Consider the following 25,681-nt stretch of genomic DNA (forward strand, 5'->3'; position numbering starts at 1 on the left):
ATGTATGTATAATGTTTATAATGTTACACATAACTATACAGTTGTGTACCATTTTTTATGCTAATCTTGCAGGTACTTAGAATGTATTGAGAGAGGGGAACATAACATTGCGGTAATAAGCATCAAGGACACCAATGTCATTTAAAATTCTAAATAAAATAAATGGTTACATAGTTCAAAACAGGACAATTATAGTTCAAAACAGTACAATTAGCCTAGGGTGAAAAAAGACAAATGTAGGGAAAATTCTTCACTATGTCAATTTGGGATGAATTCAGTATTCTATTAATATCCACTCTCCAGGTTTTCGGGGGGCTGTATTACTTGGAAAGTGTTTTCAGTGTTAAAAGATTTGAGCTAAGTAGTGTTTGTATGTGCCAGTTAAGGAAGGGGTGCAGTAAAATCATTCTTGAAGGGAAGCCATAGGGATTGAGAATGGTTGAGCAGATATCCAGTACTATGGAGCAGTGGGTTTTGATGAAACTAAAGATTAGAATTTTGTGAAAATAAATATCTAAACTCCTCCTGTCAATTCAGCAGGTATTTGGTGGTGGTCTCTACTGATGTTTAAAAGTGCAGAATGTTTAAAAGGCATTTGTCCTACAACAGGGCAATGGTTTTAGAATCGAGAAAACAAAGTATGACATTTAAGTATGCCATCAAAACCTAAGAGATGACATCTGTTATTATTGTACATTATGCTCTTTTTATATGCAATGAGTGTTTGCTTATTTAGCAAGGAAAAATGTACAAAATGTAAAAATTACTTTTTCCAGTATAATGTCCTTTTATATAATAATTGCTGTACATGCATTTATGAATATCTCTAATGAATACAAGAAATTAAGCCCTTGTTTATTTTGTGATGTCTTTTTGTTTGTTTTGTGATGAAATAGGATATCAGTGTCTGGAGTCCGTTATTTGATGTTACTAACGGATGCTTCTCTCTAGTCAGTAAAACCCTTGCAACTGTTATCATTTCTGACATGTAACAAATCATTGTCTAATCTTGACAGCAGAGGACACACAATCTAGTATGAAAGACACAAAAGCTATCCCACATTTTCCTAAGGGAAAAAAAATAAAGAAGCACCTGACTTTCTTATTACCGTAATGCTATGAACAGTTTGCAGTTGTACACTGAAGTATATCATCAATGTGTACAGTATAGCAGGTAATTTATAAAATGCCAGAGTGCATTAAATTAAAAAAAATCAGGATCTAAATGTGTATTGATTAGTACATCCATAGTAAAACACAGATTACTCATTTAAAAGACCACTCCAAGCACAGATGCGATTTACGTTTAATTAAACCAGTTGGGCTACTGAAATAAGTATTTAAACACAGTGTCTGATTAAGGGTGTCATTGGCTAACACATCCGTAGCCCCCCTCTCCACCAAATTAAAGGAATATTCAGGAATATTCACCAGCATTCAGACTGTGAGGGCTCTATTACCTGATCTTGAAGCTATCTTGACTGCCTGCTGTTCTCTCTTGCTTGTTCTTGCAGCGTTGTATTTATCAAGCTGGCTTCTTGAAAGTTTGGGACATATTTTGAAAATCTGCATAAATTGTATTATAATGAAAAGTGTTAACAAACACTGAATGTTTAGGCTCAATTATGGCCAGAAAAAAACTACTCCTGGCACATTTATTTATAGACAATAAAATATATGAACAGTTGTTGTCAAATAGCTATAATCAAATTCAAACATCTTCCAGCCCATCTGACTAGTAATTAGCATTCTAGTGACTGCTGAGACCACAGGGAACATCCATGTGACCACCAGACACAGAGCATCCTCATAAACGACACACTATACAGAGATCATGACCCCCCCACCAGCCATTTAATTAATCCCAGCCAAATAATTAACCATCTCAGCTATTTCTTTTTTTTCATCAATAACGTTTTTTATTGAGAAATTTTGCAAGGATATAGCAACATAAAAAAGGGGATTAAACAATGAAGAGGGGGATGGGAGGTAGTGTGGAGACACACAGAGTCCCCCCACTAGGTGGGAGGGGAAGTAATTGCTCAATGAGTATTGTAACACAACATAATTTACCAATAGTAATAAACAATATTGTTCAACCTGTGTTGCAGGAATAAACATAACATTGTCAAATGGAAAAGTATAGACCTTCCGAGAAGAGAAATTGGAAATATTAAACCACTAATCGACCTGGGGAAATCAAGTAGAGCTTGTGGCGAATGGATAGGAGAGGAGGAAGGGGGTCTACCAGACACTCCGGCTCCCTCTCCCTCTCAGCTATTTCATTAAATCACCACCAGCCAGTTCATGACACCCCCAGTCAGTTTATCACCCACTCCCCCTGCCATTTCACCAACACCCACAGCCATTTCATTAATCCTCAGTGTCCAGTTCATGACCACCCCCACCAGCCGTCAAACATTTTAACACCTTTCCCCGCCACCAAATTGGTTGATCGGGCTCTGGTTAAACTGGTGGTAATCGGTCTTCCGATTCTTGGAATACCGACACCCACTATGGTGACAAAATAACTACATAATTTAAATGTACACTTACCCTAACACAGACAGCGCAGATCTCTGAAAACACTGGTATGTGACTGCTGCTAATTCCAAAGATACTGGATGCCGATGCTTCCATTTGACGTCACGCAAGTAAGCGACATCAACATTTATTCTAAGGGTTAGGGTTAGGATGTGGCTGGTACTATTGACACTTTAAATTTACACATTTGAATGGCGCTCACTTGTGTGACTTCAGTTTCAAGCGCCAGCATACAGTATCTTCGGAATTACCACCAGTCGCATACCAGTGTTTTCGGCAATCTCCACTGTCTGTGTTTTGGTAAGTCTACAATTTAATTATGTCGTTATTACAGTCATCGGTTTTTTTTGGTCGCTATAGTGGGTGTCGGTATTCCAAGCTTCGGAATACCGTACCCAAACCGGTAAAACAGCATGTACAAAAACTCAGAATAATTCTGAATTGCTCTTGTTCATTTTGTAGGGACTTACAAATCGCTTCTGTTTTTGTTCGTTCATATATAGCGCGTTTCCTTTGTGGTGCGGACCTGAACCTACTGCTCTGTTTAACAACTGACTAACATGGCTGTTTCCTTAATTAATTTATGAATCTATAACCAGACTGAAAAGGCCCTTAGAAGCACATTTTCTCCCAATGCTGCTGTGCTGCTGGGTCATATTTATGTTGCATAGACTGCTATGGTTGAAGACATGAGCATATCGTCTGGAGATAAAGGGGTAGCAGCTGATAGGCACTGTTAACTGTCACCTGTTGCTCTGGGTCCTGCTCCACTCTGCCATCTCCTCTGAGTGCTGTGTGCAGAGAAGTATAGTGCACTGTCTCCAGTTACCTGCTTAACAAGCTCCCTTTTGTATGACCGCTGACATCACCAGGCATTTGAAGCCCACAGAATGCTGTCTGTGTGCGAGCTGACATATGAGCACTCCGCATTGTATTTATATCCTGGGAGGAAAGGTTGGGAACTCTGATGGTCCCTCCCTCTCTATGCATTTTTAATTAAGCATTATATCCTACATCTACCCCAGTTTAGCCCCATAGCTATTTCTATGGGTGATACATAGTTAAATGTTCATTTTTAACAAAGCTGCAGTGGAAAGACAGGTTAAGACAACACAATTCAGTTTTAAAGATGAGCAAAATAGTGGCTTGTTGGTGAGATGGTTTGCACATTTTTCCATTAGAATTGACCCTTGAGTGTTTCGTGCTGAATTTCCTAGTTCTTATTTATTTTGTGTGGAATTCCACTGTTATTTTTGTTCCTCCTGAGTTTCTTACTTAGGACACCGCAACCACACCACAGAGCACAAGGAATTGACACTACTGTTGTGATCCAACTTGTATTTAAAGTTCAAAAATTTTGTTAAATGAGGAATGTGAATTTATAAATATTTAGTGGAATGCCATTCTGAGGAACTGCAAAGCATAATCAGAACTGAAAGATTGTATTGCCTTTTATACCTCTGCGAAATGGCCTATTCCTTGGCAAAACTCCTGTCAGGGAAAATTTTAATGCAGTTACGCTCATGTTTATTTACTTTCATGCGTTATATATCAAATTTAAATTTTGGGGTTTAGTTGTCGTAATACTGAATTATATAAAATATTAGGGGGAAAAAACATAAGGTCATTTTGATTCATTTGTATCCACCATGAACATTATTCTGGTGATAAATGTGACACATACACACTGCTTCAACTTTTTTTGTTTAACCGCAGAGCATTGAATCAAAACAACTGACTTTAATTAGCTTGGCAGAGGTCTAATTGCTCATATGTAGTCAGCAGCCCATTAAGTAGCCCTGGTCACATCATAAACGACAAGGGGAAACAAAATACATTTTCAGGTTTGTGAATTGGTGTCCATTTGTTCTGTGTTTGCTCTCCTCTGTTTTTGATAGATGGAAGCTCACATAAAGATAATAATTCATGTCGTAATAAGGCATGGGTCTATATAATCAAGGTGGGTGATGGAACAGCGACATGGAAATGTTGAACATGTTCTACTTTTCCCTCATCCCTTTTGTTGTCATCTGTCTTGAGAAGATGTGCACTTCATCAATGTCTCTCCATGGATATCAATGTTCTCTATGTGAGCTTCCATCTTTCCTCCATTTAGCTGTCAAATTTGCAGGGGGTTGCCCTCCCAAACTTTTGTAACCCCTATCTTTCCTGACAACCTTATTTTACAGTAGTGTTTTTCTCTGCATTTTATGTACAGATGGAGCACATTTTAACTCGATTTTCAGCAGGAACGTTCCATTGCATTATGCTGATCACTCATTTCCCTCTCTTATATGGCAATGGAACGTTACCAGTGGTATTGATGCATTGATTGACAGGCGCTCGGTTATGCTACACAGCTAAAATGTACATGTTCTATCAGTAGTTTCTTTGTGTTTGCAGCTCCCTTCTTGTATATATCTGTACAGTACTGAAGTAGACCATATGCTTTTTTAACATTTTTGTTATTTAAGAGCATTCTAAACAATCATATGCTATAAGAAAATAGTTACATATATATAACATTATTACTTTCAACAGATAGTCTGATTTATATTAATGAGAAAATTCCATAGATGCTAGTTTGGATAAGTTCTTTAAATACTTTGTGTATTTTGGCGTCAATTGCATATACCTGCATTACAGTTAAATAGAAAAAAAACGTTTGTGGCAAAAAAAGGAAATAGGAAGAACCTTTTGTTATTTTCAAGGTTTACTCTGTGGGATGCTTTTACTGGTTTAAGTGAAACGCATGCATGCAGAGATGAAGTAAAGCTATACATGCTGTGCCAGTGTGAATGGCCATCGTAACTTTTTTTTTTTCTTTTTTTTTTTTTTTTATCTCAAACATAAAACTCAAGCAGGAGATAGAAGGGGACCATTTTAATTGGCGGTCTGATTTGCCATTTCTGTCCTGTATTGTTTTTTTGTTTTTTTTGCAGTGCTGAACTGCTGTGAACCAGTGATACGTTTGCAAATGTTTTCATCGTTAAACTTGAAATAAAGATATATTTCAGAATAATTTCAACTTCACATGGAGACAAAAACATTGTGACTGTGATCTGTGTTTTTACCTGTCATTTTGTAAACACTCAGCTAGGTCCAGCCACTTATTTTATTTACAGCTGTTTGTAGCCCCCAAAGGGTGGCTCGACAAGTGAGGCTCTAGCTTCTCAAAAGCTTAAAAGGAGATACTTACTTGGCATAACCCTTTTAACAGGTGTCAACAAGTACCTTAGGCTAATCTATTCAGCAAAAAAATGCTTTTCCTGTTGCCTTGTGTACCGTCACTTCATATGGCATTAAACTATACAGAACCATCTTTGAAAAACACAGACAAAAATAAAATTATATCCCAGAAAACAGCATGGCGTATGAGGATATTTAAAACATCATTAAATATAATGTTTTGTGCAAAATTTAAAATAATAACTGAATATTGCATTTTCTTTTATTATAAAATATGCTGGATAAATGAGCTTTGATTATTTGGGGGCACATTTTCACAAATGATTGCCTTATTTTTTTTTTCAAAAAAGTGTGCTACATCATTAGCATGTTCAATGTTGTTATTTTTTTTTAACATTTAAAAATTTTCTTCCCCCCCCCAAAAATCGCTAAATCCAGCATCAGAACCATCTACATTGGGCTATTTTGAATGATTTTGGAGAGAACTGCAGTGTAGTCCCACAACACTAATAACAATACCCAGATCCATTAGTGGCTGGCTGGCTGGCAGGGGCAGGCTGGGCTGGGAGGCAGGGGGGCATCTGCCCCCCGGGCCGGTCCCATAGTGGGCTACTTTGGGCTTGTTCACTGGGCCACCTGCATTTTTTTTCCCTTTAAAACAGGCAGCTTAGTCAAGTCTTACCCACCAGGCTAAAATTTGCCAGCCCTCCCCTGCTGGCTGCCAGTCTGTTAGGAATGTTTTAAAGAAAAAAAAAATGGATGCCAGCCAGCTCCTGGACCCTAGTCTGGTAAAAATATGACAGATTGTCTTTATTGGAGAGGCTAAGAAGCCACCCTCTTTTTACCATACTCAGACCATGTACTCAGCATTACAGGGGCTTTTCCTAGACATATCCTGGTACTGGCTGTTGATAGAATAAATCTTTGGGGCCTACAATGGGGCAAATTCCTTCACTCTACCTTAAGTACTGTTTAATAGCACTGGGATCAGAATGAGCATTAGCTTTAAACCATGGTGGACAAGGGGTAGCCTAACTTTGGGGATAATAGCAGTCTGGCGGAATATTGGACAAATTGTTTTAGTAAAGGCAGGAAAGAGCGCCACACCCTATTGTCTGTTTTAATTTGCAGAGGAGTGGTGAGCGAGGGGGGCAGGAACTAACGTGAAAATCTTAATAAAATTAATTTACGAGCATGTAAAACTGCTCTCACACACATAGGTGCACGCTCATTATCCAGTTTTGGCATTGTTACATGCAAAAGGAGTCAACACCTACTATTCTGGGTCTGGCATGAAATTAATATGTTGGGAAGAGGAAAAGTGGCACTTCAAAGTCTTACATCTATTTAACTATTACCGTATATACTCGAGTATAAGTCGACCCGGATATAAGCCGAGGCACCTAATTTTACCACAAAAAACTGGGAAAACTTATTGACTCGAGTATAAGCCTAGGGTGGGAAATGCAGCAGCTACTGGTAATTTTTTTTACTATACTTTTATATGTTCAGCTGAGACCCCATGCTTCCACTACAGTGGAAGCACATTCATTAGAAGCAGCGGGATTGGGGGTTAAGGTGATGGCCAAGGAAATGGATAATACACTGGATAAATGCAGTGGTATACAGTAAAACAGTGTGTGAAAACAAACAAGTAATACTGCTACTGAAATAGTAATTGGATGTGCCGATAAACAGATGCATCTGCAGTAGTTGTGTCTGCAAGGTAGGCGTTATAGGTGCAGTGGAATAATGTTCAAAAGGTAGTGACTTCCAGTCTTGCAGGTGTGGCGATATTGTGCTATTACCTTTAGATGGTAGTAAATGCACTTAAGCTACCATCATGCAGGATGCCTTGGATGCTGTGAAGGGTCCCGTAGAGGCTGTGTGTGGTGTGAACCGGTCTGCCCATGGACGACTGCTGATGATGTGGTCAGGCGGGCACTGGTGTTCCAGTCAGGCCGCGTGGTTGGACACCGAGCGTTGTGTGGCCTCCCTGCTGCCTGTTTCCGATGAGCGCTGCTGGCCGCGCATGCGCGGTATGTGAAACTCGGAGATATAGAATAAAAAAGTGTGGTCCTGAAGCATCACTCGAGTATAAGCCGAGGGGGGGCTTTTTCAGCACAAAAAATGTGCTGAAAAACTCGGCTTATACTCGAGTATATACGGTAAGTTATTTTAGATTTGTCTCCTGTAATACTGTTTGTTTCAATCTCATTAATATCATATATTAATCAAAAGAATGAAGGGACATCAGAACTGTCTTTATTGCAGGTGTCCCTTTTGTGTGTTTCAATATTCACATTACATGGGTATTTACAGTAAGTGCTTGTCAGAGGCACCTGGGTGGCAAAAGAAGTCTAGAATGACTCCAGTTCAGAAGCTGTAAAAAGAGAGGAAAAAATACAGTTGCGGAAGAGATGCTCTGCACCCTCTACACCTTTTTAAACTAGTGCTGCCATCCATGTGACCTGATGTTTTTTTCAGTTTTGTTTGGGCTACCACATTAAGTAAATAGTTCCAGTAACCTGCCCTCCACTTATCCTGTTAATTTGCTGTCATCATAAGTTGTCATGGGAAAATAAGCATTGTGGTGCTCATGTAGTGTTTGATACAAGTCCAAAACAGAAGTGCAAAATGCTGTTTTCTGAACTGCGTATGTGCATCAAAAAGGAGTATGTCTCACTCTGTCTGCAGAGTGAAACCTACCTGGTTGTTGTGTTTCTGTACGTGAAATGTGGAACTGAAGAAGGAAGGTTCAGGTTAGTGTAGCCCAAATACAGTAAGAACATGTTATCGCTCCTTACTATCCATGTAGAGGTGAAAGCATCATCATCCTCGACATTTATTTATTTTATTTATTTATAAAGCGCCACTAAAGCATGTGCAGATACACCTCTTAGGAGGCATAGCTGTTGTGCATGGTTCCACCCTGGTGCAAGATCAGTGCTGAAAACAATAATCCTTAGTACAGACCCTGCACTGCCTATTAAAAAAAAATAGATAAAAGGAAAAAACAGTAAAATCAGCTTTAGCACTTTTAGCGTAGGTTGGTATCTGCAAAATGAGGGCGTCATAAAGCATGGGGTCTCCTCAAAATTGCTGATACCATGATGAACAGATAAAATTATTATTTAGCTATTTAATGATTAAGCCATATCCATCGCCTATGCCCGACACCACTAGGGAGTTTAGCCCCGTGCTGTCCAGCCTATGGCTGGTTTTGGCATTAAGACAGGGGGACTCCCGCTCTGGGTTTTCCTGCTTATAGTGCCACCAACCCTAGCTGGCATAGCCTAGTGCTGGCAATTTTACGTGTTTTTTTAAACTTGTTTATTTTTCAGCCTTATGACTGGATGCATATGATATGCTTCTAGTGTATCATGTGCTTTTAACGTAGGATGTGCTTTAGGTGTGTCTTATTATTATTCAGAGCACTCTGAACACATAGTAAACTACGGGATGCAATTTACGCATATTTTGCATCCATCTCTACATTAGGCCCACAATCTAATTTACTTTTCTATTCTCCAAACAGTTACATTATTTATTTAACTATGCAGAAAAGGACATATATTCATCTCATTAAAAACTTCAATTAATAATTTGAAAATGTGTGTAAAAACCTTTATTTATTTTAGTGCTTTTATGCTGAGAGCTGGCGACTTAAAGAAGACAAAGTGCTGTAGCACAGCTAAATTAACTATATTTGAACTCTCTGTTCGTTAATTTATTAGGTGAGTACAGAGTTCACTCTGTTGTGATACAGTACTTTGTCTTATAGATCTATTGCGGGCCAAGCAGAATCCTTGCCACCCACCCCTTCCTTTCTCAATGTGCCCATTGCCCCTGTGCTTGATGATGCATTGGAACACACTGTAGTTTAGATAGAAATGACAAATAGAATCCTTTTATCAGGTTTTTTTTTTCTCGGTCTAGTTTATAGAAAAATCTCTAAAGAAAAAGTATACTTTGAGTTTATTTATGCACATGTTTGCAATTAAATATAGCCAACACCAAGCTCAGGTCGGATGGAAATATTTGAAAAAGAAATACAGGTCATTTAAAACTGTGCTTATTATTTTCTAAAATGTTCAGTACATGATCTTAATGTTTTTATTTATTTCACATATATGGTAGTTGGTTACAGTTTTGCTTGTTGGAAATTTTCTTATACAAATAAATGAAGCATGCAGGTAAAATACATTGCTCAGTCTTACTCTGATTTTCCACAGCAGTTTTGTTAAAAAGTATCATGAAGTATTCCCCGGTCAGCAAAAGATAAATCCCAACATCATTACAGTTGCCAGGGGCGCACGCAGGGGGGGTTTCTGGGTCTTCAGAAACCCCTCCCCTCCATTAAAGAAGTGCCCTACATAGCGGCACTGTACTATATAGCAGCCGGTGCTGTATTGTATACAGCTTCTTTGACAGCGCCGCGGCTGCTGTATAGTACAGTGCTGCCTAAACGGAGCTGCTGAAGCGGTGGACGGGAAATCCCCCCTTTAAAAATCCTCTGTGTGCCCCTGTTTGCAATGTTATAGCATAAGTTTGTTAGTCTTGTTTATTGTGACATCACTTGACCATGCCTCTTTGTATAAACCCACCAAACAAGCAGTCTTTACAGCATTGGTCACAATGGAAATTTATAAGTGGCAGTATGAAAAATGTAATGGGAATGAAAATAAATGGAATTCACAATGAAGGCAGTAGGAGAAGTGGCGGTATGTCTTACCACGTATACACCCCCACTTCGACCACTGCTTTAAAGAACATTTATGTTAAGTAAAAGACTGCATACCATTAATCATGTTTGGGCCTTTATGCTCTCCTTGGGGTACATGTATTAACTGGCGATTGTTTTCAATCGCCGCTATTTGGCGAGTTTGCAGTGAAAATTTAAAGCGGCTTGAAAGGCAAAACAATGCCTTTAAAGTCATTGTCGCTTTAAATTTTCACAGCAACTCGCTAAATAGCGTCAAGTTGAAAAAAATTGCCATTGAGTACATTTACCCCCAGGAGTGATGCAAGATACAGAGACCCCACCTTACCTGCTTTGTTTTGTTTTTATTTATGGCAATCATCAGTGAAAGTATGAGGCAAACAGAATGCTAGACATACTAGACATAGCTATGTATTTGTGAATATAAGCAAGTACTTTTTAATAGCAGCCTCCATCTTCACATTAATACTTATTTGAATGTTGTTTATGCTTCAACACATGTCACTAACAATTTAAGACTTTACAAGAACTTTATACTCTTTCTGGTGAAGTGGCTTCCTTTAGACTATAGGTAGTAAATTTAACTGCTAAAAGGAGTTTTATATCCAGCTGCTTATTTTTATAGCTGAAGAAGAAATTTGTTCAAAATTAGTCCTTTATACAGGAAAAATCAAGTAAGATCAGCAAACTGTAATAGGAGGTCAATTTTGCATTATTATTACTGAGAAACTACAGTGTTTTGGTAGCAGTACTGGGAATTCTTTTCATCAATCAAATTTAGATTCGCCCCGGTTATATACCACCTTGACTTTTATAAATAATCCCTTTTGTACTTTGGAATCAGTTCTATCGCACTGGTTTATACAAGTTGAATTTAAAAGCACGGGCTTGTCGGAAATTGCCTATTCAAACAGCAATTTCCCTGGGCAAGAGCCAGTGCAGTTTTTAAATGTGACTGTTTGATTTCACATCTGAGACTAATGCTGTTTGAGAGATTGTTGACTCGACAGGTTAGTTTGGAAATACAAATCAATTTATTTCTAGATTGGAAATGTAAAACTTTAGATTAAAGAGAGCACATGTGTTGCAGACCTGTACACAACAGGCTCATGAACAGTGGACAAATGTTGGTTACACAGAAGACCAGTTACACCAGTTATATTTTAATTTTAAATTTTATATGCTTTGAGGGAAGAGAACTTGCACAGTAGTTCTCTGACAAATAGCAGAATGTTTTGCATCTTATAGCCAGTACTCTCCTCATATGCTCTCTCTAACCATAGTAGAAGGGGCTTAAGCTGCTGCCACCCCTAGGCTCTTTGGCTCCTACATCAGCACCTAGAACCGCGTTCCTCTGGGTAACTCTTGCTGTTAGTGTACCCCCTTGCTGGTACACCTAGGCTGGTTTCCCTGACCTCTTGCCTTCAGATCAAAGTTGTTGTGGATGGTGCCCTTGACCTATCACACTGGACACTGGCCAAAACTGCAGGTAGCGGGCAAAGCGTTGGACCTGGAAAGCTAGGGTTCAACCTCAGAACAGCCGGAGAACGGATTAGATTTGGTATAATATGTGGTCACAGGTATTACAGCAGGGTAAGTAGTCTTCAAATCAGGTTCTTGAAGCAGTGCTCAAGTGTCCTAAAAAGGACAGTTAAACGCAAGTTTGTGGTACTAGCGGTCTTTCAAGAGTTACAGATGGAATGATAACATTACATGGTAAGACAGTGCTCCTTTTATACAATTTTACACGGTTTTACACACACATCTCGGCAAGAGTTAATCCAGCCCCCCTGATTCTAGCTGGCACCAACACGTCTGATATCACATTAGATGATTTAACATCAGGATGTGATATTTCTCTAGACGTGGAGTTAGCGCAATTTAACGTATAAATTTGTGATTTCCTAAAACTTGCTGTTAGCATTATTCATGCAGTCTATCTATCTTTTAACAAGGCAGGATACAGGTAACTATCCTTTTCCTGGGCTTTAACGCTGAAAAGACCTGTTGGCTACTGAGATGAAAAGATCTAATTAACATGAGATTACCTGTTTCTAGACAGTCACAGAAAAGAGAACAAATTTCCTTTCCTTGCCCCATCTCAGCAATAAATACATTTCCTTCAAGGCTATTGCATTAGAAATCAATACATGAATATGAAAATAAATTCATGTTTACACCCAGTGCAGGGACTTAGCACTTTCTGGCGCTGTGTGCCAGGTATTAACCAGCACCACAGCGCTCATACATTAAATATTTACAGTTAAATTAATATACCCTTTAATACATCTTTAGTGCTGAGGTTTAACTCATTCAATGCTCCTCCGGCCACATAACTGAACATTTATTATATAAACTAGGCTTAGTGTAGCTCCAAAATATTTGTAACTGATTATTGTATATACAGGTACTGGCTCTATTATCTGAAATGCTAAGTCAATTTATGGTGAAATTTACTGAAAATGTAGACTAATACCACTTTCATACTGCCGCCCCGGCAATATCCCGGGTTGTTAACCCGGGATATTGCAGGGGCACAGGGCAGTATAGATAACAAGATTCCCGGGTCGGGCGGGTTCATACTGCACCTGCCCGACCCGGGTTTTAGAAAAAAAAAGTGTAAAAAAATGTTTTAATTAAAAAAAAATACATAACAAATGTTTACTTAACTTATTTTCAGCCAGTGGTGTCCCCGGTGCGTTGCCGGCTGTCAGGGGGACCTCTGGGTACTAAAATTACGTAATTTCTAGTCCATTAGAAATTACGTCATTTTAGTACCCAGAGGTCCCCCTGACAGCCGGCAACGCACCGGAGACACCGCTGGCTGAAAATAAGTTAAGTAAACAATTGTTGTTTTTTTTATTAATTAAAATCTTTTTTTTTTTTACTTCTCCATTTTTTTTTTTTACTTCTCCATTTTTTTTTTTTTTATAGTATGAATGGTGAGACCCGGGAATTACACGGGTTGCACCATTCATACTGCAGGCGAGCAGGGTCCAACCCGGGAATTACCCCTCGCAAAATCCCGGGTCTAAGTCCCAGGATTTTAGACCCGGGATTTTGTGGTTGGACTATTCATACTGCACCAAGACCCGGGTTTTTCAGCGTGCCTCTGCAAAAACCCGGGTTTTTGGTGCAGTATGAATGGGGTAACAGTGAAAGAGACTGTGTGAGGTTTGAGTCATACTAGCTTCGTATTTGCTAATGCTTTTTCTGCACTATTGGCCTGATTCATTAATGAAAGTTAAGCAAAAAATTTAGTAAGTTTTTTTACTTAAATTTTCTGGACAAAACCATGTTGCAATGCAAGGGCTGCAAATGAGTTTATTATTTTGCATGTAAGGAAAAAACTTTTTTCATGTAGCACACAAATTTTTGATAGCTTATTTGTACACTGAAATTTAAGGCGGAATTCAATTCCCCCCAGAATAGTGCCGCAATAATGGTGCTACCATTATTAGGGTAATTTTAACCCTGTTTTCGGCTCGCAGCTCAGGGAGCTGCGAGCAAAAAGACGACATTGAAATTACCATATTAATGGTAATTACACGCACCATTACCATAAGATCGATCTTGATCTAGGACATGTCCTACCCCAAACATAAATCTGTCAACACATTTTAAATTTACCCCCTCCTCAAATGCAACATGGTTTTGCCTTACTTACTTTTGCTTAATTTTCCTTAATGAATCAGGTCCTGTATTTGAAAATTCCCATTTTGCAGATTGTACTATGAACTGAGCTAAGACCAGGGGTCTAAGTGTACTCTATGGGGCATATTCAATTCTTTGAATATCCCGCCACGTTAAAACTATTACCATAGTAAGTTGGATTTCAGCTCGCGGCTCAGGGAGCTGCAAGCTGAAATCCAGCAGGAAAACTACCATAATAACGGTTTTTACGGGCACTACCACCGTAATAACGGTAATAGTGCGTGGAGCGCGAGATTTTTCTGCATTTTCGCCGACAATTGAATATGCCCCTATATGGTGGAATGTCATACTGCTACTTCTCTTACTGCTTTGATTGAAAAACTATCAAAATCCATTCTGTTACATTGTTATATCAATATTTTTTGTCACTTCCATTACTACTTCTGTGTTTAAATAGAAAAGGTGGGTGTGGTTTAAATATGATACAGTAAACATATCTTTAATAGAATATAGATAATGTAGTTTTTTTTTCATTAAACACTACATACGAAAAGGAAGAAATTATCCTATCTGAAGAAAACAGAAAATTACTGTAATAGCATCCATTTGTTCAAGAAAGCATGGCAATGGAAATATTTACAAAGTCAGAGCCTCAGTAGGAAAATCGGGAGGACAAACAGCATGGGGCCCCCCTATTTTCCTCCAACCACCCCTAGACATAGCCAGCGGAGGCTGGTGGTACTATAGCATTGGAACCCACAGCAGAGAGTTACCCTGTCATGATGCCAACCAGCCCCAGGCTGGTCAGCATGGGGCTGGATTACCTAGGGAGTTGCGCAAAAAATGTGAGTCCCCTCCCTAGAGACACCTAGCCCCGTGCTGACAACACAGAGCGGTGGGTGTGGAATAATAAATGTGTAAATAAATAAGTGAATTAAACACTATTTTACATTGGTGAACTACAGGTTCCAGCAAGCCCCTGCTGCCGTAAGCAGTCTGGGCATGCTGGTGCTTGTAGTACTGGGTACCCCTAGGGAGGAGGGCCGCATTTGTTTTGTGAAGCCCAAGGTAATCCAGCCCCATGCTGACCAGCCTGGGGCCTGTTGGCATCATGGCACAGGGACCTTCTGCTGCCGGATAGTGTGGCAATAGCACTAAATATTTGAAAATGATAAAGGACAACAGATATGAGCCTTTTTTTTCTCTATTTACATACATTTATTTATTACAATATGCAGCCAAAAGGAAGAAATGTGTATTTCCTCTTAAAAAAAAAAAAAAAAACCCACTTGGGTAGACTAAGTAATAACATAGATTTTCAAGCATAAAGTGCTAACTCCTTTGGGCATAAAAGGGTTAACAGGTTTAATTACAGTTTGTTTTTCTTTAGCTGTTCAGCAAAATGTATGCATATCTTACTTATCTCAATATTCACATTTATTAATTAAGCGTTTGACATATATTGATTATTTACGAAAGAATAAGGCTGTCATCCAAAGATTCTAAAGGAACAGGGCTGCCTAGTGGCCAAATTTCAATGACGATTATGAAACTACTTTAGTGAAAAACTTTTTTCACACAAGTTCATCTGCAAGTTTACATTATTTTAAATATAAATATTTTTCCAGTATAATCTCCTTTTAATATTTCTCACATTTTAAAATTTCGGAAAATACTGTACAAATTTGAGGTAAAACCGTTTGTAATTTGTGTTAATGTGTTCATTTCTACCATAGGGAAAACATAAACTACACGTAGCAACAGGAAATGAAGGGAAATGGTGCGGACTTATTCCTGTTGGATCACCTTGTAATTGTGTGACTACAACTGGGCTGAAGTGGAATCTCTGTGAGTAAACCTTTACTTTTTTCAAATTGTCATTTTTAAGTCATTTCATGCTGTCAAACAGATGATAACACCAAATACAGTCTGACAATCTAATTTTATGATTGATGATGTAAGGAGCAACGTATTAAAAAAGTGTCATTAATAATATCACATGGCCATAGAGCTTGATTTGGTTTTGTCAATAACAGTGATCAGGTTAATCCTCTATCTTCTTCCTCAACTATCTCCAACATATTTTCATGACTGGAATAATCAGCTTGACTGAGATAGATAGTCACATGTTCTGACACTGGTTTATACTCAAAATGTGATTAGTTAGGTGAAAATATATGAGGCAGGGCTTTCATTAAGTCACTGTTTTCTTCAAATCATAAGGTGAGGTGTGTTAACCAGTGGTACTAACCATTAAAATTGACTTATTCATAAAGTGACTCTAAGTTGGATAATACAGAACATTTTAAATCTTTATATCATATTATAATTCTTTAAAATAATCAAACAATATTTTTGCTGATAATGCACAACAATTTTACCCTTAATATCTTTTTTTTCTTTTTTTTTTTAAAGTTTTATTTTTACAACTATGCATTACATGGGAGAATTGGGAATTTAAACAATTATTGGCTCCAGGCAGGGCTCAAGTATGTTTCATCACTGCACACAACATTATTTATTCCTCGTTGTCCAATGAAATATAATACCCACTCTGGATCACTTTTTTTTTAATGGCAAAACACAAACTTCGTAGTGCAGGTATTTTGCAGTAAACGCTAAGTAGCTCACTATTTTTTTTTATCATACTTGCAGCACGAACTTTGAACTGGGGAAGCCAGTATACCGTTATAGCCATGGGCTACTGGCTACTGCCCCAAAGGTCCCTATTAAAATCTGCCATTGTAATAGGCAATGTAAAGGTCACCTTTGCTAAACATGATTAATATGCATTTGGATTTGGTGACATTTATGAAAACTGGTGCCCAGAAAGCTGTGTAAAACAGTTCTGCTCAATGCTTGCACTGTGCAGACTATGTAGATATGTGTTACTACTGTGATTCTTTATGGTTTTGCGACAGTTCCCCATTTGTTATTTTGCCGTGCTAGTGAGCAGAAAAAGCAAGGCATTGTTCCATTTTGTTCTGTCGTTAATGTATTTCAATCAGTGATCGAAATGCGAATTTTGAAGTACTAGTATGGAAATTTTAAGTGAATGGCCTAGGTCAGGAAAAATGAGAACCCACAGTCACCTACAGTGCAGCTTCTCATTGGTCCTCTTCCTCACACCCACATTCTGCAGCCAAAAATGTTCATCGCTTTAGCTGGCAGTGCAGCTTTAAAGCCAGTTCTACTTGCTCAATTAGTGGAATTGGTCACTACAGGGTGAATATGCTGTCTGGGACAGTAACAGTGCTACAAAGTGTGGAAATTCACATTGGTGTATGTATTTCAAACTAGTAACTTTACCTATTTATGAGGAGTGATATTACAATATTGTTTAACTGTTTAAGTTGTCCTTGAGCATTGATTTTTATTTTATTTTTAAATACAAATGTATGATTTTATTTGGTTAATCAGACCCATTGACAATTTAATCACAGATGAACAAATAACTGTGTTTTAGCAATCTAATTGTTTTACAATCCAGTTGTTCTTCAACAAAGAGTCCAGTGGCCTCACACACAGAACATTTTTGACTTAGGCTAGGTACACACTGAAGAATTTTCCGATCTACGTGTTATCTCAAACAATTGTACCTACAACTGAAGGTCCGATCAGTCTGACGATTTATGCATACACACTAACACGATTTACCTTCAGATCTGTGCTCTTCATCTGGTCGTTTATCAGGTCCTCTAGTCTTCAGAGAATGACAGCTCAATATTCATTTATTCATTATTGGCACATTGGCACAGTGATTAAAACTGCCTTGTTATAGCTATCCACATGTCCTAACGAATTTCGTTAGCTTCTGTGACTCTGAAACAAAACATTTTGCCTGAAAACGAACAAATGAATTATTCCTTCTACAGCACTCTTTACATTTATTCACCGGGACATTCATCGCTAGCATCGGCTGAAAAGAACACGACTCTGTAAACTCTATGAAGATCGGGAGCATGAGTGCATACACACTAAATGATCAGTCAGTGATTGGTCGGAAAATATTAAACAGTGCGGCCAACTAAATGAAACGATGATCGACACTTTGGGACAACTTTAGACCATAGTGTCATTATACACACTCACACGATATCTGACCAAACAGAAATAAGTAAAGTTTGTTTTGCAACAATAGTTATTTGAAAATGCAGACTTTTATTAAAAAGTTTAAGAAAATGTCTAGATACATTCTTCTAATTATTAATAAGATGTTTTGTAATTTTTTTTTTAAATGATTTTTTCCTACTCCTTTAGGGCTTGTACATACAGGTGTTAATATTATGTGTTCTACGCTCTTTCTTAGAGCCTGATGAACTCTCTAAAGCTTTTGATAGTCTAGAAAATAATGTAAGCAAATTGACCTGTACACAAACTTTCTGTTTTTATTTGCATTGCATCAACGTTGCCTGAAGTGTTCAGAAGCATTCACACTTAATAGAATATAAGTATATGGGAGTGTTCATTAAGTACATAGTACACTATGCAACAGTGAAGCTTGAAAACATGTTTTGACAATCTCCCACCCATTGGATGGGATAGGTTAGCTATGCAGCCTGTAACTATTATTCATACACCTGTAACTCACTCACATTACCATATTTTAGGGTCTTGGAATGTAGGAGGTCTTAACACTCCAGTTAAATGTAAACAAGTGATCACATCTTAAAAGAAATAAAATTTTTATTGCATAATTGCAGGAGACCCATTGGAGAACAGCAGACAACTCCGGGGCGGATCTAGAAATTTTTTCTACCCCGGGCGATATAGGGGGGGGGGGGCTGATTTAGGCCCCGCCCCCTTTCTAACTTCTAGGGCTGCCGGCGGCTGCACAGTATGTGCAGGTCTGTTCGGCAGTGATAATGTGCTGTCCCGCTGCTCAGATTGTGTTTAAAACACAATCAGAGCAGCCGGGCACTGAGACAACTCCACTTTTAAAGATAGATGGATCACCTCCTTATCATGCTAAATCTAGAGGGGTTGCAATAGTAATTGTTAAACATCTACAATATAGTATTTTAAACACAACTATGAATTTACAGGGAAGATATATATATATATATGATGATATTATAATTCATGATGCTAAATATACTTTAATTAATATTTATGCCCCCAATGCCCCCAATTCTGTACAAATAGAATTTTATCAACAATTGTCTTCAATTATATTACAAAAGGACACTCTTAATATTACTTTGGGAGGAGATTTTAATGTAGTAGATGACCCTAACATAGATAGATCAAGGATACCTCACAGACCTTGCCCTATTGAGCAAAGCCACATTTTTAAGTTGAAGACGACTCATGGAATGGTTGACCCTTGGAGACTTATACCTGACTGAGAAGTCATACACATTTTATTCTACATAAATCTTCAAGGATTGACTATATATTGGTTGGCGATTAATTTAATGTCATTGATTTGTGAAACAAATATAGAGGATATTGTCATTTCGGATCGTACCTTGATTACAATTACTATACAAATGCCTCAACTGGTGTCCTGCCTTCGGAGATTACCAATGTATTTACATCATATATCAAGGGTTTTAACGAGGTACACGAAAGAACATTCTTTAACGAAAGAGAAATATTAAAAGACAAGTACATGTACTGACACTGGAGGGAGGTAGGTTCAGAGAATGTTTTAGTAAAAACTACTTCACAGAAAGGGTAGTGGATAAGTGGACTAGCCTCCCATCAGAGGTGGTGGAGGCAAATACAGTAGAGCAATTAAAATATACTTTGGATAGACATAAATATGTCATTAAAAAGAATAAAGCATCAAATAAGGTTTGAGGTTACCCATAGGTTGGAAATCGGGCAGACTAGATGGGCCAAGTGGTTCTTATCTGCCATCAAATTCTATGTTTCTGTTATTCAGAACTATTTCAACAACATCTTAAGCAAAAGTGGTCTGAGTAAATGGATGACAACATGGATTATTGGGAAGATCCCATATTATTTTGGGGCAATTGTGCCGGTAACATGTTGGCTAATTTGATCAAGTCACACAAAATGTAAAGATCATACTGTAGCTCTTAAATCTAAGGACTCTTCTACACTAATAAATATATTGGAAGGTATAGGAGCCTATATTTTGATTCATTATATCAAGGTAATCCTTCTAGTACTCAACTAATGGGTAAGTTATTGAAGGAACTGGAACTCCCTGTTTTGTCAGCCAAGCAAAGTGGAGTATTAGATGCAGATATAACCACTCAGGAAATAGAATTGGCTATTAAAAATTGAGTTTATAGAAACCCCTAGGTGCGGATGAGTTTTCTTCTGAATGTTATAAAAATTTACTGGTAGAATTAGTACCTACACTTGTAAAATTATGTTGCCAATACAGTGGAGGCATCCATCTTAACCATCATTTAATACTGTCCATATTATTCTCATACCCAAAGTAGGTAAGGATCCTCAATCAGAAATTTCATATTGCCCCATTACCCTTCTTACTTTAGACTAAGTTATTGGCAAAAATTATGCCTAATCGATTACAGATGTTTCTTTCTTTGATCTTGTCTGAACAAAAATTTGGATTTGAGACAGGTTGTTATTCAGTAAAGGATGTTCGAGCTGCACTGGCAGCATCGGCAGCAAGTCATACTGCGACTATGCTCTTAGTTTAGATACCAAATGCATTTGATTCTGTGTCATGGCGTTACTTATTTGAGATAATCCATCGCAGGCAGTTTGGTGATAACTATGTTGGTCTAATTAGGTACTTTTACAATTCTCCCAAAACTTTATCAATAAATGGTACTAAGGGAGATATATTATCGAGATGTCTGTAGGGTTCTGTCAGGGGTGTCCTATGTCCCCACTCTTCTTTAATCTGGTCCTAGACCCCATGCAGAGAACTATTCAAAATTGGCAGCTGCTACAGGGTATCAATGTGGGTGATAAGGAGATAAAAGCAATGGCATTTGCCAATGACACTTTGATTTCTTTTTCTAATCCTGAAGTCTCACTCGAGTATTTAATAAAAAAAATGTAATTAATTTGGTTCTGCATAAGGTTTTATAAGTTAACTTTTTTTATTCCTAATTCTGCTATATTATTTATATTTTTTAACCAACACTAATGTAATTATGCAAATGTGTTTCAGAAATATAATTAAGATTATCTGAAATGTTAGATATTATTTTTAGATGAATAAATACACTGCTAAAATATTTTTCCATTCAGCGACTGTTGATAATTTTCTAAATAGAATAATACTTGTCAACTTTAAAGGTCAAATAACAAGTGCAGGGGGTGGGGATATGGTGCTGCAAATTGTCATTTGGCTTTGTCCCTGCAACAAAATACTGCGATGGCGGGGCCATAATTATGCAATTCTCTGTAAATTGTGTCATGAAGGCCCCTGTCCCACCCACTTCATGGGTCCGGGAGAAAGGCCTGTTCTCCCACGGTTCCAGGAGAACTTCCCGAAATTCGGGAGTCTCGCTGACATTCCGGGAGAGTAGGCAAGTATAAATAGAATATAGTTACTCATTTAACTCCATTTTATTTCTATTTAAAGAGTACCATATCAAATGAAGTGGACAGGAAAGTGGAAATAGAAATCATTTGTCCTTATGAAGACTTTACAGTTTGATGCAAAGAAAATGAATTGATACTTTAAGCTCTGTCATCTGTATTCTATAGGAGCACAGTTAAAGTTCAACAAGATTGGATATTGCGTCATAATAACAATAGATAATGATCTAGTATAAATATAGCTACAAAGCACCTACATTATCTTGAAAATGGTATAATACTAAAATATCCATAGGGACATTTTAAAAAAGAGCAGTTAATGTACCTTCATACTGAATGCTATACATGGCTCTCCAACGATTGTGGAACTACATCTACCAGCATACCTTTGGCTGGTAGAATGTACTCTGGTTTATGGTTTCACAACAGCCACATATTCATATATCATTCTCTTAATTAGAATCATCTTAATAAGATTGTTCCACTGAGATTGAAGGACTTAGCCAATCAGACTGAGTATATAGCATAGGTCTATTTATTATTGGGAGAAAATCCCTTTCTCTGTCGAAAACAAGTTTTTGTTACAGGAGTTAGGGCTTCTCTCAATACATCAACGGGTTACTACCAGCTCCCATGACCGATAGTACCGCTGCAGTCCTCTTCTAGCTATCGACTTCTCAGAATTCCAGGGGAATCCTTCAGCCCACATTTCCCAAGGCTGCTGCAGCCTCTTGGAGACAAAAATAAGAGTCTTTTTATTGTAATAAATTTTAATATATTTTTTTAAAAAAATTTGTTTAATTTAAAATCCTTTAATTTTTTTTTATTTTAATTCTGTTTATACATTATATTATATAGTCTGGGCTTCCATTTCCAGTACGTATGTGCAAGCCTGCAAGCTTGGTCACACATGTGCCGATACACAGAAGACTAGATGGAGAAGCTGTAAGACTACTCTTACTGCTGCCAGCCACTATCGCTAGGAATGAGTATCACTCATCTGCCCTAGCAAAATTTGAATGGTAAATAGTGTCAGTAGTAGATGTTCTTACCACAGCAATCAGGGCCTGATTAAGGGGTCAGGTCGCCCTATGCTAATATGCTCGTAGCGCCACCTCACCTACATCAGGCTTATACGCGGTAGCTAAAAACAAACTCATTCCTAATTATTAGCTCGGCATCCTTCACACTATTTAGGGCAACCGGGCTGGCTGGGACTTGTAGTTCCACAAAACAAAATAGCGTCTGTTTTTTTGACAATTAAATTGCCGTGATTAACCTACACCCACCGCCCAGGGGTGTAGAAAGAGTCCTAGTGCTATCAGCACTGGGCTGGGTGTCCCTAGGGGGGGGGCTGGTTTGCCTAGTTCTGGTTCCATGAAAATCGGGTGACCCCACGCAAAATTTTTCCCCGATTTTCACGGAACCAGCAGTGGGCTGACAGCACTAGGGTTAAGACTAAATAGAGGGGGTACCCCACTCTATTTTTTTTTTTTTTTACTTTTATCTATTCTTTACAGTTTTAACAGCTCCGGCAGCTGTATGACAGGCAGTGTAACAGTAACGTGTTTATACAACATGCTGCTAGAATGCAACGTGTTGTATCTGGCGTGTTTGAAAGCAAACTCTCCTGAGTTTGCTTAATCGCAGCTTCATACATTTGAGACTTGTATAGCTGCAGTGGAAAACAGTCGGGAGTTTGATCTCTATCGTTTTTGCAAATAGCGATTTTGACAGAAGCACAACTCTGGCGATTTTGCATGAAATCTCAGCTTCATACATCTGCGAGTTTCAACTCTCCCGAGAAAATCGCTGATTTTGCAAAATCGCACCTTGATACATTTACCCCCTTGTCTCTTTTAATGATTTATCTTCAAGCGTTCGCCCAAGGATGACTTATTGTCCTCAGCCTTTACCATAGGAATACGTCAAGATCAAAACTTACTACGTTTTTCTTTTATGTTTTATTTTTATTTTAGGAACAACTGTTATCTCATATTTTAAAATGAATTTCAGTTTATTCTTCTCACTTTCACAATTTTGATTCCCCCAAAAGCATTGCGCCAAAGGCTGAAACATAGTCAGCCTATTAAATAATCAGTCTTTGATAGCAATAGAAAATCTGTTATTGCTGCTCCATGATAATTTGGGACCATAGTGGGGTTATTCCACTTAATAATAGGGTCGATTTTTTATTTTTTTTGTTCTTTTTTTTCCTCCCATTCTATTATGTAACAAAATAGCTGATGTTATAGGTGTATTCTTTAATCAGTGATATCCAAAATTAGCTGTGGGACCTCCCACCCCTAATTCAAATTATCAGCAAGCTGGCCACCTACGCTGTGTTATACCATCTCCACCCAAGAGACAATTGATTAGCTCACTGTCCAGTTTGGCCACATGTGTGAAGAGGGCAGGGAAAGAATGAGGGGGTGTTGTCCTAGGGAGCCGCCTTCACTATGGTATAATCTATAGACATGGGATTATGTGAGATTATATACCCTTTAATTTAAATTATAGGGATATTCTCCACTAAAGAATTATCCATGACCACATACATAAAGTACTTTAGAACATATATGGATATCACTTTCCATTCTCCCCTGTTCTGTTGTCCACTTTCACACTTTTCTTTTCTTTTTTTAATGGTGTGTCGAGCTGTACCAACTTTTGGTAATGCCTAGCTACACACGTCCATGCAGATGGCATAATGCTTATCTTACTGTTAAATAAAAGGCACACAGGGAGGCATAAAGTGGTATTATATGTACCCAAAGTAGTACTGACAAGAGGGTCTAGAAGGTAATTGCCCCAACCACCATGACCAACTTATTTTTTTAACATATGAGGGCTGATACTTATAGAGCTGGAGAGGGCTCCTTCAGTACTGCATATAATGCACTCAACAGCCATAGTTATAATGAAAATCTATATTTTTGTGTAACTTTATTATAACTTTCAATACCATACATGAAGCAAATTTCCCACAATGCTTTTGGATAGAAAAAAAAAGTCTATGACTACCCTATTGAAGGGCACAGCTTACATCTCATAGCTCCCTCTGCATGTTTACTCACAATCACATCTTATGTGTTTATGTGAAGGTGCTCTTGCATAAAGGGCCACTCTATCCCCAGACCAGATTTACCAGTCCTCCCCACGATATGCATTTGGGTGACGTCAAACTGACTCTGCACAATAGTTTTTAAGTGTACAGTGAGTTTGTCTACTGAACACGTTTCCAGAGTCATCAGAACATGACGCTAAACATTACAAAGCTAAGGTATCACTTTATTTTATAATCTAGTTACAAAGGTAATTCAGGACATCACATGCAATGAATTCCCTTTGCCAGTTGTGCTCCTGTATAATAGCTCCATGATCTTTGTATCCAGAAGACAGAATTTATTTAAAGCTCTTTATACGACAGCTCCATATTACCTTTATAAAATCTAGTCATAATGTATTCTCAATATAGATGTAGTTATGATCATGGCCTCCTTTCTATATTCGTCTGGCAGAAGTCTAACATTTCTCATGATTGATCATTCAGACAGACTATTCTGAAGTTCTCAATGTGACAGATTTAACTATGAATTTTATAAACTCACTAGCCGCTGGCCTGGCATATTGTTAATGGGTTAGTCAAAATAAAATATGTCTTTACCATCTAGTATGGGAAGCATAGTGATTAAATTTATATACAAAATTGTATGCAACAGAAAAAGATTATCATTGTAATCCAGAAATATATTAGCTAAAACCTCTTTGGGCACATCATAGTTTAACTTTATTACGAGATTTCCCATCATGCCACACAATCGGCTGCATTGTACAGTCATTTTATTTTTTAACTCACTGTGTGTTTGTGGTATAAGCCTGCTTTTTCTCTGTAAGGAAATATGCTGCTGGCTTTTTTAAAGCTGCACTACCAACTAAGGAGGGATTAGTTCATCTGTTGCGATGTAGTGCTAGAAAAATTGCCTTAGAGATCAGAAGTGGCTGGTAATCCCCTGTTATCCCCAAGCCATGGTCCCTTTGATATACCAAATACATTTATCTTATGACCCACAT

General features: G+C 38.0%; 1 protein-coding gene across 2 annotated transcripts in view; it reads left to right on the plus strand.

The window, feature by feature from the left end:
- Positions 1-25,681, plus strand: part of TPK1 (thiamin pyrophosphokinase 1) — a 467,722-nt gene that overhangs the window by 317,417 nt on the left and 124,624 nt on the right. For both annotated transcript variants that reach the window (XM_075211273.1, XM_075211274.1), the window contains one exon: positions 15,847-15,958. In XM_075211273.1, coding sequence (XP_075067374.1) covers positions 15,847-15,958 — 112 coding nt within the window. The remainder of the gene's footprint in view (positions 1-15,846; positions 15,959-25,681) is intronic.

The sequence above is a fragment of the Mixophyes fleayi genome, chromosome 5 (assembly GCF_038048845.1).
Source record: "Mixophyes fleayi isolate aMixFle1 chromosome 5, aMixFle1.hap1, whole genome shotgun sequence".
Classification (NCBI taxonomy): domain Eukaryota; kingdom Metazoa; phylum Chordata; class Amphibia; order Anura; family Limnodynastidae; genus Mixophyes; species Mixophyes fleayi.